The following is a 16,500-nucleotide window of genomic DNA, read 5'->3' as shown; positions in this document are numbered from 1 at the left end:
CTTACAGGCTTGAAGAGAAAACACAGGAGGGCATATAAGACCAGGTTCAGATCGAAAGGGAGTATAAACAGTTGGGAAGGGAGCAGAGCCTTGGCTTGTTTATTGCCTTACTGCCTTTGGTTCTGATCTAAAAGGAAATGGTTCAAATTTGCTTATCTTACATGTAGAAAGTTGTTTTTTTCTGTTAGCCATGCAGACTCAGCCTCTGAGCTGAAAGTTAAGCTAGGTTCTTTTTACTGTTTCATGCATTATCACTAGCATTATGGACCCCCTAGGTCAAATTCTGCCTTCAGTTGCACCTCAGTAGGATTGCACAGTGTACATGAGTTCAGAATATGGCCATGCAGTTGGACCTTAATTAACAATCCTCTTGTTGATGTGTGATCCAGAACAGAATCCAGCTCACTCTTCTCATCGCTGCAGTGACTCTGCAGGGCTAACAAGAGTAAACAGCTGTAAAAATGTACTTTTCTCACTGAAGCAAGGCGAGTAAGACTAAACACATGGAGCAGCTCTGTTGAAAAGAGGATTCCATTTTTGGAGAGTAATTTTCTGACTATAATTTCCTTTATGGAATAGGACCACTTCTGGGTGAGACTCCACTGGCCTTTTCTTGTTGCTACTTTTAGCTCTCTAGCTCAGCTGTGCTAACACAGGTCTGTCTATTTGAGCTGGAAGGCACACTTCCAGCTGCAGCAGAGACATACCCTGAATGGATGAGGTGGTATACTGCACCAAGGTGCCCTGGATCAAATGAAGAATACTGAGATGCCACTGGCCTAAGATCTCAACACCTTCTAATGTAACTTTTCCATTAGCAGGGAAAGAGAAAAGATGTACTACCTGTGGCATGTAGGTGGTACAAGGCATCAACCTTAAGAGCATCATCCTCATTCAAAAGGTGGACAGCAGAAGAGGAGCTTCTGTACCTTCCCATTTTCTGGTATAATGTTTAGGTCCCTGTGGGGCAAATGCCCATAGCTGTCATATAAGAATACCTAGATCTGTGGTTCCCCTTAATGGATCTGACGGAGGCATAGCCAGTCTGCTCTGCAATTCCTTTTTCGAGACTATGTGAATATGCAAGTGACCATGGTCATGTTCATCTTCACCACTCTGCCCTTTAGATCACAGCTGAAATGAAGAAGGACAAACGACACTGGCCAGTGGCCTTAGTTTCAGAGGTGCTAAGCACCCACAGTTCTCATTCAATTCCGCTGGATCAGTGGGTTCTCAACACCTCTGAAAATCAGGTCCTTAGTTCCCAGACAGTTAGGAGCTCTCTGATTTAATCTGGCAGCCTTATGCTACTTTGTGACAAAAGTGAGCAGTACAGGTCAAGAAGCTACAGATGACCCATAATAGATAATATCCTTTCACAGTCAACAGCCCAGGGAAAAGTTCAGGTCTAGTGAAAGAGAGTAGCAGCTCTAATGGGTACAGAAATCTCATGAGTCAGAGCTGAAGAGAGTACTTGTGGAAGTGAGCCCACTAATGGATGGATCTATTTATTGAGGTTATTTATCGAGTGCTAGTCTTTGTAGTATGCAAGCTTTCTAGGCAAAGCAACATGAACTTTGAGGTAGGCCTCTGCAAGAGCAGAGATCTGATCCCTGAAAGCCTACTGACTCAAGGCTTTAGGAAGAACAGCTTGCCGCAGTGAGTACTGAGTCAGGGTAGGGGTAAAGGAGTTATTGGACTACAACTTCGCTCTGGGATTATAGTAAGGATCAGACAATACCTCTTGGAATATCTGGTCTCAGAATGTAACTCAGATGAGTAGGTCTTCCTCAGAAAGATGTGTAAAGAGGTTCTCCTGCTAATGAGTAACAGCTAACATCATCATCACTTTGATGGAAGTCTGGGGGTCAATGGCTGGACCAAACTCTAGGGCTTTATTGACCTATTAATATTATTAATATTGACCACAAGACAAAAATGTAGAGAAACAGATAATGGGAATGTATCAATTTACATCCAGGGCATAGAGACAAACTTCCATGTTCACTGCTGGAATCACTGACTTCAGTCATGAGATGAGGAAAGAACCAGCCAGGAAAAGGAGTTCAGAACCCCAATGAGACTTTGGAGACTACAAAAACCACATGATACCCTCTCTGGTGGGACTTGGGTCACTGTCCCAACAATCAGCAGGTTTTCAGCATCTCCTGATTCATTTATCATTCAAGCAAGTCTTTGGACACAAGAAAGGGATTAAATTTAAGCTGTGTTACCTAAAGTAGAGAAATTCCTTTTCATGGCTCAGTGATCTGACAAGTGGGGTTCGTGTTTGTGAAAATCTAGGAAGGGAAATGGGAGAACCTAGAATAGGGTACCATGAAGTTGCCACAAATGGTGGACAGTTTTTCCATATAGCATTCTGTGGAGCAAATGATAGAACAGAAGAAAATAACTGGAACCATTTCCCAGTGGAAACCGTCTCCACTAGCCCATTTATACCTCCAATAGAAAACAAACCATCTCAGAACAAAGGGAAAATAAAAATAAATTACAAATAGCTAAAATCAGAATTGATCCAGACATGGCTGTAGACAGAAAATGAACTGGTTTAGTTGAGCTCAAACTAGCCTTTCTTAGGGCAGCTATTACAATGTTATTTTATTTCTCCATCTCCATCTGCAGGTAGGAGGAAAAACAACAAACCACTGTCTGGCCTGACCTATGGGATACAGGAGAAAACTTATTTTGTTCTGAAACATGTCAAAATGTAACACAAGCTGCTCCTACAGTAATTCCTCTAATAATTTAAAGCAAATTTCTTTCTTTTTTTAAAAAGTTAATGGAAAGTTGCATTCAGGTTGTGCCATTCAGCGCAGGCCCCTGAAACACCTGATGGTAAGAAATATTTCACAACTGAATAAACTATGAATATACACATATATAAAAAATAAACAATTGAAATTAGTACTTTTAGCCTCCTTTTTTAAAAAACTATTTTCTAAAATATTTCACAGTTTACATGTGGCAGGGAGTGCTTAACATATTAACTGTCAGGATTCTGCTTTGTATATTGCTCAGCATTTTTTTAAATAAACTTTTGCCAAATATCATGCAATATGTAAGTTTAAATTATTTCTCCAGTTTTGAAAATTTAAATGTGTAGCTAATGTATAATTTACACGTTTTTAAAATGTTGATTTCAACATCCCTACAAAAACATTCAAAGTTTGCCTAAATTTGTTACTATTACCTCCCAGCCCAATCCAGCAACAAAATCTTCATACGCTTGGCTTCCTCTTGCATTGGACAATATTGAGCATTTGTCCTCTTGTCCTTCTGCAATGTAAAACACTGCAATCTTGTGAGTTTCACGGCTGCAATTAGAGGTAACAAGAAATCTAAGTTCATTTTAAAATGTGGAGGTTACTTACTGTAACTGGAGGTTGAGATGTGTGGTCCCTAACCATAGTCCACGTGTGGGGCACACGTGCGCTCCAAATGCCCAAGTCTGGAAGTTCTTCAAAGCAATGCTTGTTGGCCCGCACATGCACAGTAGCTCTCATGCTCCCAACCAAAGGTATGAGAAAGTGTGTATTGACGCCTCTCCAGTTCCTCCTCTTACTGCAATCCAACAGAATTTGAAGCAAGAAAGGCCTTGCATGCAAGGCAGACCACTCTCAGTTCCAGTAGGTTTATATGTAGTCTGGCCTCTTGTGTGGTCTAGGTACCCTGAGCAGTTTGTTGTTCCGGTGAGCACCCCACCTAGAAGGAAGGCATCTATTACAATGGTAGCCCTGGGGGTGGGAGGGCTGAAGGGAACTTCCACCATCAGGAGTGTGCACAAAGGGAGACAAGCAGGGGCATGCCCCTGCCCAAATCTCTGTGTGTCTTGGCAGTCCAGGGAGGGAGGGAGGAAGCAGCGGCTGAGCTCCTCCTCCCCTCACTCCTACAGCTGCAGCCAGCTGCTTCTCCTTACCTGGCAATGTAATCATCGAGAACTTCAGTTTTCAAATAAAGATGTTGAGTTGCTGAAGGTCCGGGATGGGGCTCCACCCTGTGTCTTTTTTTGGAATTAGGAAATAGAGGGAGTAAAATACTCTCCCATAGTAATGAGGCAGGATGTGTGCTATTGCCTCTCAGCGTAAGAGGGATTCAGCTTCCCGTTGAAGAATTACCTCATGAGAGTGGTCCCCGAAGAGGTTTGTGAGATGGGAAAGAGAGAAACTCTATGGAGTACCCCTTGTGGATACTCTCCAGAAACCAACTGTATGCAGTGATCTTATTCCATTGGTGGGCGAAGAATGCAAGACGGCCCCCCAATAGTAACGGGACGAGGTGGTTGGCATCAGTGGTGATATGCATGTCTTGACCAGTGAAAAGACATTCTTGGCTCATGGTTGAGAATGAGTAGAGGTTATGGCAGTAGCAGGGCTGAGAAGTAAGGTCCATGAATTTTCTGACATTTGTGTGGTTGTTCAGTTCTGCTCTGATAATAAGGTGCATAAGGAGAGGTGACCTCGGTCTATAGAGTAGCCTTTGGTGTTTCCTCTTGAGGGTCAGAGTATAAATCCCCAGGGAACACAGAGTCAATTTCAAGACTTTTAATGAGTGCAGGGACTTGTCCATTTTCTCATTCAAGAGATTCAACTCATCAAAAGGGGAGGTCCTGGATGGTGTTTTGGACCTCCCTAGAAAACCCTGATAATTGCAGCCAGGAGTAGACCAGTGACCAAACTTCTGGAAGCCATGTCTGCTTCATCCACTGCAGCCTGCAAGGCTACCTATGCCACTAGCTTCCCCTCATCTACAAGAGACTGAAACTGGGCCCTGTCCTCTGTGGGAAGCTGGTCTGTGAAGTCCACAAGCCTCGAACAGGTATTAAAATCATATTTTGCTAACAAAGCTAGATAGTTAGCTAAGGAAATTGCAGGCCTGAGGAGAAGACCTTTCTCCCCAAGAGGTCCCATCTCTTAGAGCCTTTATTTACTGGGGTGGTTCCTTTGATAGCATGACCTAGCTGCCTGTACCAGCAGTGAGTTGGGGGCAGGATGGGGGAATAAGAATTCAGTCCCTTTTGCAGGAACAAAATGCCTTCTCTCGGCCCTTTTTGGTGTCGGGGCACAGGATGCTGGGGTGTGCCATACTGTACTACCTGGTTCTAATATGGTCTCATTGATGGCTAAAGTCACCTTATTTGGTCCTTGTGACTGTAAGATGTCCAAGAGCTGGTGTTGAGGGTCCTGGACCGCCTCTAAAGGGATTTGTTGGTAACTGGCCACTCTTTGTAACAGCTCCTGGTAATCGCAATGGTCATTTGGTGGAGAAGGAGTGACTGCTTCATCTGGAGATAACGAAGAGGCACCCATTGGAACTGTTGGTACCTGCGGATTTGGTTCCACCTCTTCCTCCTCCTACACTGACAGAACTGGCTGGCGAGAGGAAGAGAAGCAGTACAACTCCTGAGAGGGGCTAGGACACCTTCCATAAAAATTCAATGGACCCAATAAGGCTAGAAAGAGGGATCAATCGGTTTCAGGGGACCCCAAGGAAATCAGTATCAGCAATCCCTGGGGAAGTTATATGAGGCAGAATGGTGAGCGTAACCCCTTGACTGCGTATCAGGGCTCGAGTGCCTCTATGGAGATAATGGTGTGGCCATCTCATCTGATTCAAGTCCAAGAACAGCTGCATTGGTAGTGGCAGTGCCATCAGTACCAGGGCATTCCTGGTGGTTGGAGGTGAGACAGCTCCTGGGACAGCGATGTAAGGTCCTTCTCCCGAGTAAGGATATTCTTTAGGACAGTGGTTCTCAACCAGGGCCCCCTAGGGGGGCGTGAGCAGGTTTCAGGGGGTCCGCGAAGCAGGGCCAGAATTAGACTCGCTAGAGCCCAGGGCAGAAAGCCAAAGCCCCACCGCCTGGGGCTGAAGCCTGGGGCCCTGAGCCCCGCCACCCGGGGCTGAAGCTGAAGCCTGAACAATGTACCTTTGTTGGGGCCCCTGTGACATGGGGCCCCAGGCAACTGCCCTGCTTGCTATCTCCTAATGCCGGGCCGGCCCTGGCTTTTTATGCAGAAAAGCAGTTGTTGTGGCACTGGTGGGCCATGGTGTTTTTAATTACATGTTGGGGGCGGGGGTGGGGCGCTCAGAAAGAAAAAGGTTGAGAACCCCTGCTTTAGGAGGGCTGGGCCAGAAAGAAGTGGAGACTGAGGATAAGGAGGAATATATCCTCCGATATTATATAAGTCTTGGTATGCCCTGATGCCTGATGGGTTCCTGCAGTTAAGTCTGATGGATCCAATGCATCAACAACAATTGGACAGTCTTTAGATGGATGAGGTGGTACCGACGATGGATTTGGAGCAGCACTCAGACAGAACTGGCAAGTGTCCATCCTTATGCTTCGGTACCAGGGTGACCGACGGAATTGGCGGACCTTTCTTTTTATGTATCTTGCCCTCAGATCTGGGTGTCTTCATTGGAGCTGGCTCCTTAGGTTCCGCTTGCAACGTCTCACACAACCCAGACTGCTTTGGGGAGGAAATGCGTTTCTTACGGACAGTCCTCAACAGGGATCTGTCCTTGCGCTCATGAGGAGCCCGAGAAGAAGAGTCCTCGGGTTTAGATGTTGACAGCGCCACTCCAAGGCACATGCTAGGTAGGTGAGGCCGGTCTCCTGGGTCTGGATCGGACAGGGGCCCCATAGCCTTCTCCATGAGGTGCTTCTGTAGGAGAAGCTCCCAGGCTTTTTGAGTTCTGGGTGGGAAGAAGAAGCAAATATTGCACTTTGCGGAGATATGCTCCTCACCCAAACAGTACAGGCATTGTTGATGTTCATGACAGATGGAGAAGGATCAAGGGCAGGAGACGCAATTTTTGAATCGCAGGACTTTGCGGCATAGTCCCAGAGCTGGGGGAGGGGTTCCCCAACCGGACAGAAAGAAATACTCGATACTATACTATAACTTTTTAACTACTAACTATTAGTCTAAGAATATAACTATATACAAATAGATTATACAACTAAGTGAAGGAGGACATGAGTCCGACTCAGGCCATGTGGTGGTAAGAAGGAACTGGAGAGGCATCAACCCTCACTGCCTTTTATAACACTGGTCAAGAGCACAAGGAGAGCTACTGCACATGTATGGACCAAAGGACACTGCTTTGAAGAACTTCTGGACTTGGGCGCATGGCATACATGTGTACCCCACATGTGGAATATACATAGGGACCATCACTTGAAGAAGAACTTGTTAGTTCAATTAATTTTTCTTCAAATTAAGAGCACTGTACTCTGAAATGTGACTTTATAAAAATCATACCATTTTACTTAACAGATCTGCTCCTTATAGGAATACAGTCATGTCATCCTACTTCAGTGGCAAAAACTAATTTTTATCATGTTTTACTTCTGATTACACTGAAGAGTCAACACCATTGGGGGGGGGGAGGAAACTGGATTCTATTCTTTTTGTGCATCAGCAAAAAATTGATTACCTAATTACAATTACAGGGTTAATCACTTACATCTGTGCAGCCTCACTGAAGACAATGGAATTGCCCAGGTGTTAATGAGGGCATAATTTGGCCTGTAGAATCTTAATTACTGATGTAGAAGAAGGAAAAAACGTTTATGGACTTTCAGAACCCAAGTTGAGTTTGACGAACCCAGGTGTGTAAAAAAGGGTTTTTTGGGGGGTAAACTGAGCATATTTGTTATGAAAATTATTGGGACACAATGCTATCTTTACAGTCACTTTGCAAAGAAAAAAAAATCACACTTTAAGGAATGGCAAATAGTACACAACATTCAGAACTCTATTCTGCCATTGCCTAATTCTAAAGAGATGGGTTTGAGCTTGCTCTTTAGAGGACTGCTATTGTCATATGAATCATTTTGAAGAAAATTCTTTGGGAAAATATTCCTTGGCTAATATACAGTTATAGTAGTTCCTTTCACCTATGTCATTATGGACACTGGCATGAAAAGAGGATTTTTGTTTAAGGAGTCATATATTTCTGCTACTTATATTCAATCTCATACATAGTGACACCAAAAGTAATTTGCTCACTCCAGTTAAAAAAAAAAAACAAAACCCCCCCCCAAGAAACCTTTTCATTTCAAACTCGTGAAGAGGGTGTCACCCAAATGGACTGAAAGCATGGGGAAAACAGTAATAAGCTGATTTATTGACTATCAAGGTTCTCTCATCAAAAACTCAATGCACAACAAGTATTTGCATTGCTAGCACAGGCAACTTCTTCTGGGAATGATTAGTTTGGGGGATGCCGTTGTGGTGCCCCCCCTTGAAAATGTGGCCTTTAACATTAGAACTGTTGAGTAAGTTTCACTTACCATTGCCGGGAGTCCAGATTTTTCAACTCTCTCAATAATTTAGAATTTTTCTTAAGTAGATGAAAGCTTTTTCTATAGATACATAAAACAAAGATTTAAGGGAAAATGCATCACAGAATATATGACGCAAGTTTAATAATTCACACATCTAAATAAAAGGATGACTTAAAATATATATCTAAAAATTCCATTCATTATGACTAAACTGCATCAGTTCTGTCCCATAGACCCCCAACCAGCAAAACCAAGTAAAGACTGAAAAATGCTCTTTCCCCAACTACTAACCAACCTCACAGTTCTCTCTCTTTTCCAATATTTTGGGAAACAAAGGTATTTTGCAGCCTACCCTGAAGCTAATCAAATTGGGCTATTTCAGACCCAGGGATCCTTCTCTGCTATGCCAGTGGCTCCATCTGATTAATACCAAGGGGACTCCAGCATGAGCATCTTTGTAAATCACAATTGTGGGAGTATAGCACAGGGAAACTGAAGAATTCTTCAGTTTTTTTAGATAGCAGCAGCATTACAAACATACATTCATAGATACATTCTTACCTTCTATCCCAAGAATTCATTCCTAAGTCGTTTAGCAACAGCCTACAGAAATAAAATGGTGCTTGTGGTTCAGCAGAACTTGGTTCTTCTTCCCTGGCTACTTTCATATCAAAATCAGAGCTGCATTTATGTACATGCTCTTTTTCTTGGGCACTCTGCCTTATTATGGCTTCTATGATCTCATTCTCTTGATCATGGCTCATACCAAATGGTGGTGGTGATGGCTCATTTAATTTTAGCTGTGGATGTAAAAGGCATTCAGGACTAGTGTTACCAATCTTTTCTAGCAATTCGTCAAGAGCATCCTCTCCTTCTTCTGTTTGAGAAAAGTCTGTCTGGGCCTCAAATTGCCCTTCATGACTGCCCGAAACCATAAATGAATTATTTCCAGTCTGACGTGCTAGACAGCCTTCCAAAGGTCCGTATAATATCGTGCCATCCCAAGAATATTTCCCTGAGATATCTCTGACAATAACTCTTACATCTGAGAGGGCTCCTGCTGGCTCAGTATCCACGGTCGTTTCTGCAGGAATTTGAAGGTAAGATATAAGAGTACTGTCATTAAATACAAATAACTGCAAGTTTGGACTTCTGAAGACTTCTGAAGACAGCTCAGAAGATTCCACATAAAAGTTGTCATGATTCTCACTAATAAGGCTGTGAAGAATAGCAGGTCCTCCACTGAGGGGATAGTGACTTAAGTGGTTTACTAGATGTGTCATAACCATCCGTGCAGTTAGAGGTATTAATTCCAAGCTTCTTCTTCTTTTTTCTAAAAATCAATCAATACAAAGATAATAATCAACAACAGCAGCAAATGAGCACCCACACATTTCAATCAATATGTAGTCCATTGCAGGCTGCTTTGATTTTTTTTTCTTTTAAGCCATCCATTTTTCCATTAGAGAGACATTTTTTTAAATAAAAAAACCCAAACACTTCACATTCCTTTTCGAACAATCTTTAGGTTTCAAAATTCTCTTTTGGATATTTTACATTTATTCTAATTCACATCTCCCTCAAAATGTAATTATCTGGGAATAAGACTATAATGACATCCAGTGAAAGTGGTAACATTTATTTTATGAAAAATTTGACCTGAGACTGGCTATCAGAGTTGTCTTATCTCTACTGTACTAGGCTCATATTTATTTATAACCCACAAAGTGTAGCTCATCCACAGATATGAGACACAGAGCGAGAGAGCAAGAGAGTGTTTAACAATAAGGAAGTTGGGACATTAAAGAAATCTGATGAGACAAGATGGGTTAGATAATATTTTTTATTGGACCAACTTCTGTTGGTGAGACAGACACGCTTTCGAGCTATAAAGAGCTCTTCTTCAGGTCTTGGAAAGTTACTCAGAGTGTCACAGCTGAATAGAAGGTGAAACAGATTGTTTAACATAAGCAGTTAACACATATTCTAAGGGACCATTCAATGTGAAATGGCCTGTTAATAACCACCACAATCATAGGACAAAAAGAGGCGTTAGTGGGCTATGGATTGTTATAACAACATAAAAAGAACAGGAGTACTTGTGGCACCTTAGAGACTAACAAATTTATTAGAGCATAAGCTTTCGTGGGCTACAGGCCACTTCTTCGGATGCATATAGAGTGAAACATATATTGTTATTCTGAGTAATTGTTATTCAATATATGTTTCACTCTATATGCATCCGAAGAAGTGGGCTGTAGCCCACGAAAGCTTATGCTCTAATAAATTTGTTAGTCTCTAAGGTGCCACAAGTACTCCTGTTCTTTTTGCGGATACAGACTAACACGGCTGCTACTCTGAAACCTATAACAACATAATAATTGTTATAATCTAATGAGGCAGAGCTGATCTATCACTTCCTGATCAATCATAAAGCATTTGTCTATTTGCCATGACAGTGCCAGTCGTTCTTGCAAGGTGAGTTGCAATTATGAATTCTCTCTATATACTCCCAAATTTGATGTAAAACAACACTACCAAAGTATTGTTGTTGTGCTCACAAGGCGGGTGAGGCAATATCTTTTATTGGACCAACTTCTTTTGGTGAGAGAGACAAGTTTTTGAGCTTACACACAGCTTTTCTTCATGTCTGTGTAAGCTGTATTTCACAAACCCCCTGATTCCCCCCCCTTTTTTTTAAAGAGTGGAATCTTCAAGAACATTTAATTTTACTGTCCCTGTCCACCCTCAAAGACACAAAACAGCTGCCTGCATTGTCACAATGGGCTGGAAACAGCTCTTTCTGGACCTAATCAATGATAGTCCATTCATCTGCAAGAAGAGGTTACAAGAGTGTTGTCAGGTGTTTCCTCCTTCCTACGGGCTGAGCACTGACAAGCCTCTTAATAAACAATACTTATCATGCATACAGTGCTTTACATCTGCAAAGACAGACACACAACACACAGATGATTGTTTTCAAATGTTCTTTGCTGCTACTCCAGTCTAAAGTCTCATTAAATCTTGAATACCATAGTACAGCGGATCTCAAACTGTGGGTTGGGACCCCAAAGTGGGTCACGACCCCGTTTTAATGGGGTTGCATTAGACTTGCTGGGGTGGAAGCTGAAGCCTGAGCCTCACCGCCCAGGGCCCAAGCTCAGGCTTGGGGCTCAGGTTACAGGCCCCAACCCCCTGCCTGAGGCTGAAGCCCTTGGGCTTTGGTCCCCCCAACCTGAGGTGGTGGGCTCAGGCTTTGGCAGGGCTCGGGGGGACTCTGGCTTCAGTCCCTCCTCCTGGGGTTCTGTAGTGATTTTTGTTGTCAGAAGGGGGTCACGGAGCAACGAACCCAGCCATAGCGCACTAGCAACAGCTTACTTTCATCTTATTTGACATTGGCTCACGACTTCTTAGCTGTGTTACATACTCTTCAGAATGAATTTATGGTCCAAACAAGTTCATAATCTAGAACATCACCACCACCGTTACAGGGCAAGCTGTGATTTAGACCCCTTTCAGTCCCTCTTCAGTGCATCCCCCAGGTGACCAGCCTGGATTCCTGCACGTCACTTTGGGTGGAACCACATCATCCTACCATTCTTGGACTAGATTCTGGGCTACAGCTCCCTTACCAAATGTGATAACCTGAAAAGCCCAACTTGGCATGCGGGTTTGGCACCTGTAAGCCCATTTCCTCTGGAAAACTGTGACAAAATAAGTTTGCAGTGACATGGAAATAGCTTCTTCAGAACAAAGCATTATTTATTCTTTCAGCTAAAGGTACCTAGCAACCAGAATCAAAGGTTAAAACAATAAAGGTCTATATGCATATTTCCCATTACCTAAACCCTGATCTTTCGTTGCAAGTTGTAATAAGTTCCATTCAGCCCAGTTAGGCCCATCCCTGGGCTGGGGGGGACAGTCTGCATTGTTGCAGCAGCATGCTCGCTCTCTCTCTCTCTCTGTGTGTCACGAATACAACTCCAGCTGCTGCTGACAGCCCACTCAAACCTGCACTCCCCTTCCAGCCTAGGCCAGCATCTTTAAGGTTTTAGTATACCCTTTGATCCTAAGTTTGGCCTCGGAAGAGTAAACTTTGCCAACCTAGTGGGCACCAAGCCAGGGGTTATTTCCCATTTCCCTACAGTTTCCCAAAGGACCCTTACTAACCCTTGTAGTTTCCCCCCTTACCGCACCCTTTGATTTAACTTGCATTCAGACAGGATACTATCAAACTGATATACTGAGGTGCATAAGATATTAAAAAATACACTTAACTCCCTCATTCTCTACAAAGAAAGATGACTATCTCCAAGTTTTTATTCAGGTATTCAGCATTTCTTTCACTGGGGCATAATCAATCACCGACAGGCTTCAAGTTCATCCCAACACTGCAACAGGATATAAGTGTCTGTAAAAGTCAGCTGAATCAGGCTGTGAAAGAGTGTCCAGGCCTCTGTCCATAATTCATAGTTCATGACAAAAGAACAAAAAACCCGTCTAAGGGCTTTTAACAAGATACAACCAGGTCTGTGAAAGTTGGCATCTGAGCTAGGTCATTAAGCTTTTATTGTTCAATAGTCTGCCTCTCCTCAGTGGGCTACTTCCTGCAAGATGAGCCATGAATCTGGTACCCTACTGTGAGTGTGACTGAGGTGGAGAAAACTGGTTTGGAAAGTGGAGATACCTGCCCTGGATCAAGGATCTTGGTACCGACAGTGAGCAGAGCCGTGCTGAGACAAGGACCAAAGGGGTTAGATACAGAGGACTGCTTTCACGAGCTGTAACTAAGCTGAAAATGCCTTACCTAGTTTATGAGAATTAGAAATCTAGATATGTTAAGCAAACTATTTCTCTTGCTGCAATTCTATTTCTCTCTGTTTTTAATAAACCTTGTTTTTGTTACAATTATTGTTGTATGGGTAGTTTCATGCAGTCTGCCCTCAAAGAGAAGAAAACCCTTATCACCTCCAAGAAGAAGTGCTGAAGGGTAAAGAGGCTCTGGAACCTACACTCTCCCCTCTCAGTCTCAGGCAAAGAGTATGAACACAGGTATTCGATCCCAGTGAGGTACGTTGTCATTATGCTGCAGTGGGTAAACACAAGGTTAGAAGCTGAAGGGCCAAGCAGAAGAAAGCTGAAGGGGGTGGGCATTACTCTGGTGCTTGCTGGTTATACAACAACAACAACAAAAAAGCCCCCAGAAGATCCAATCAAAAGGGAGAAAAAAATATCCCGTTTACTGCATAAACTTTGGTTTTTAGAATAAACATGTTTAATATTCCTAATGTTGAGGTTTTCATTAATATAAAAATAGTGACAGTGATTTCAAGCTGTCAGGTTTCCAAATTGTTGGGGACTATGTTTAATTTTCTTGTGGATGCTGAGAATACTAAAGAAGTGGGAGAGACAAACAACAGAAAGCTTTATTAATTTTAATTGATCTTGTAATGATTAACTTTTTGTATTTAACTTATTTTAATTATCCTGGATAGTTACCTTGCAAAATTAGTAATCTGCTTTCTCCCTACACTACTATTATATTTCAATAAAAATACACACTCAGTATTGCTTCTACAATGCCTGTTGCTACTATAGCAGCTGTTACTGTAATTTGTTTCCTCTTTTCTCTGACCTGATTAAACCTATTGTATTGTTGTAGCCAGCTATAACGAGTGATGAATAATGTGATAGGTAAAAGCCATATGTAAATAACATAAAAAATTTTAAAAAGCAGGAAGAATCCCTTTTTAACGTTCGTTTGAAAATAGCACGACAGTAAAATAGAAGAGTGTATAAGGCACAAACATATCCAAGTTGAGAAACATTTTGTTCTACCTAAAATGACAAATCTCTCTCACATCTATTTTTATCTTTCTGCTCTTCACAAAATGTACCCACTCAGCAAGAAGTGTGTGCAGAGCAATTGGTTTTAATGCCTCTAACCTTTTTGTTAAACTAAAAATGCAGGTACAAGGGAAGTAAAAAGAAAACATGCTGTAGTGATGAAAATTTGTTCCAGTATGAAACACAGAAAGAACCGTATTTCAAAGTAGCATAGAAAGTCTAGCACAGGGGTCGGCAACCTTTCAGAAGTGGTGTGCCGAGTCTTCATTTATTCACTCTAATTTAAGGATTCGCGTCCCAGTAACACATTTTAATGTTTTTAGAAGGTCTCTTTCTATAAGTCTAGAATATATAACTAAACTATTGTTGTATGTAAAGTAAATAAGGTTTTTAAAAGGTTTAAGAAGCTTCATTTAAAATTAAATTAAAATGCAGAGTCCCCCGGACCGGTGGCCAGGATCCAGGCAGTGTGAGTGCCACTGAAAATCAGCTTGCGTGCCGCCTTCGGCATGCGTGCCATAGGTTGCCTATCCCTGGTCTAGCATTATTTTGTACATCCTTATACTGCATCTGTGTTTCTGAATCCTGTGTAAAAAATATTTCTGTGAAATGATTTATATAAAGTTTTTAGAACAATATTGAACTCTGGAAGTTATTCTTAATCTAATGCTTGAATTAATGATATTGACCAAAATACATAAATAGATGTTTTCCCTTAATGAATACATCCTTGTAGCAGTTGATTTTTTTTTAATGGTTGAATCAAATGATGTGACATACATAGAACTAAATTCACTATAAAATACTGTGAGAGAGATGACTCTCTCTCTCTCTCATCTACAAAATGTTTATTTGGCCATTTTAGGTATTACAATCACAGGCGTTTTTCTTGCAACAATCCCCAAGAAATGCTGCATGTTTATAGTTCTTTAATAGAATTTTATACCATTGAGCTTGCCAGCGTCTATGGATGACATGTTTTGGGTTTCAGTAAATCAGATAAGGTCCAAGTTCTGCTCCCAAACGTTCCTAGTGAGACTCTCCTTGAAACCAATATTTACAAAGTTAAAAGTCATTTTTAGTAAAAAGTGAAGAGCCACTGCTGTTTGGAGAGTTTTCATATTATTCCATCAACATCAGATCACTGATGACGCTGTACTTGTTTAGCTTCCCATAAAGCAGAAAAGGTGTTCAAACATGGTACACAGTGGACTAGCCACACAGTTCTCAAAAGGATTTGATTTGGAGTTAATTTTATTCACTCAGTTTTAATTCTGTATACGTAGGCACAAGCAAAAGTGATTGCCCAATGCCATCATATCTATGACTTTCTCACTATAGAAAAGGCACATGGGAGAAGTGACATTTTTTTTTCTTTGTTCATCTTAGTAGTTGAACCACTGACAACGAGTATTAATACTCTATTATTACACAAGGAATTACCGGTAAATTCCAATGCCTGGATTACCAATTGTGCCTTTTTACAATGATTTTGTGAGGTTGCGAGATCCTAAGTATTCCATACCACATATTTGCAGTCTATTAATTGACTTTGGGAAGTTTTCATGATGCTCTGACAAGCAGCAGAAATAGAGCTGTTTTGAATCTAGCCCCAAACTGTTGTACATCAGAACGCAGTTTTTATTATTACAAATTCTTATCTATCTGAGGTTTTGAATTCAATCTAACCTCAGAATTTTTATGCAAATTAAATTTGAATCAATAGATAAGGTCATCTTCTCTGTCATACATCACTAAACAACTAAAATTAACATAGAAAGCATACTCACAATTAACATTTTTTATATACTTTACCTCAATACTATTATCCACCTAGACTCCAAATGAGAATTTCAATTAGACTTCTTAACTGGGACAAAAATTTACTCTCTTGCCATTCTAGCTCAGATGTGTTAGGAGTTCCAGCCCTCTCTTTTTTCAAAACAGTATATCAACTTCCTTATGTGGTTAACTAGTTGATGGTTTTCCCTTCTAAAAGAGGGCTCTTGAGGTAAACATTTAACGTTTGGAGTCATATTGAAGATCTCTTTATGTTTTCTTTTGACGTATTTGCAGTCATAATTTATCATGGCTGCTATCTTATCTACAAAGAAATTCTGGTTTTGACACATTTTAGTAAGCATCAAGAAGTGTGTGAAATTTTCTGGTCCCTCACTGGTATTCTCCTAATATAGTGAACACACCTAACATAAGTGAACTCCAGACAGGGCCGGCTCCAGGCACCAGGCACCCAAGCTGGTGCTTGGGGCGGCACCTGGAGGGGGGCGGCGCGGTGCGGCGCTCCGGCCGCCAGGGAGAGCGGGGCCACAGCAGGGCTCGCC

At 41.8% G+C, this 16,500-nt stretch overlaps 1 protein-coding gene across 2 annotated transcripts in view; it reads right to left on the bottom strand.

The window, feature by feature from the left end:
• Positions 1-16,500, bottom strand: part of RALGAPA2 (Ral GTPase activating protein catalytic alpha subunit 2) — a 282,251-nt gene that overhangs the window by 114,860 nt on the left and 150,891 nt on the right. For both annotated transcript variants that reach the window (XM_029911911.1, XM_029911910.1), the window contains 3 exons: positions 8,873-9,644; positions 8,318-8,389; positions 3,212-3,335 (listed from right to left, as the gene is read on the bottom strand). In XM_029911911.1, coding sequence (XP_029767771.1) covers positions 3,212-3,335; positions 8,318-8,389; positions 8,873-9,644 — 968 coding nt within the window. The remainder of the gene's footprint in view (positions 1-3,211; positions 3,336-8,317; positions 8,390-8,872; positions 9,645-16,500) is intronic.

Source organism: Terrapene carolina, unplaced genomic scaffold (assembly GCF_002925995.2).
Source record: "Terrapene carolina triunguis isolate 2854851 unplaced genomic scaffold, T_m_triunguis-2.0 Scaffold132, whole genome shotgun sequence".
Lineage (NCBI taxonomy): Eukaryota > Metazoa > Chordata > Testudines > Emydidae > Terrapene > Terrapene triunguis.
The sequence above is the reverse complement of the archived record's forward strand: the minus strand, read 5'-3'. Positions and strand labels throughout refer to the sequence as shown.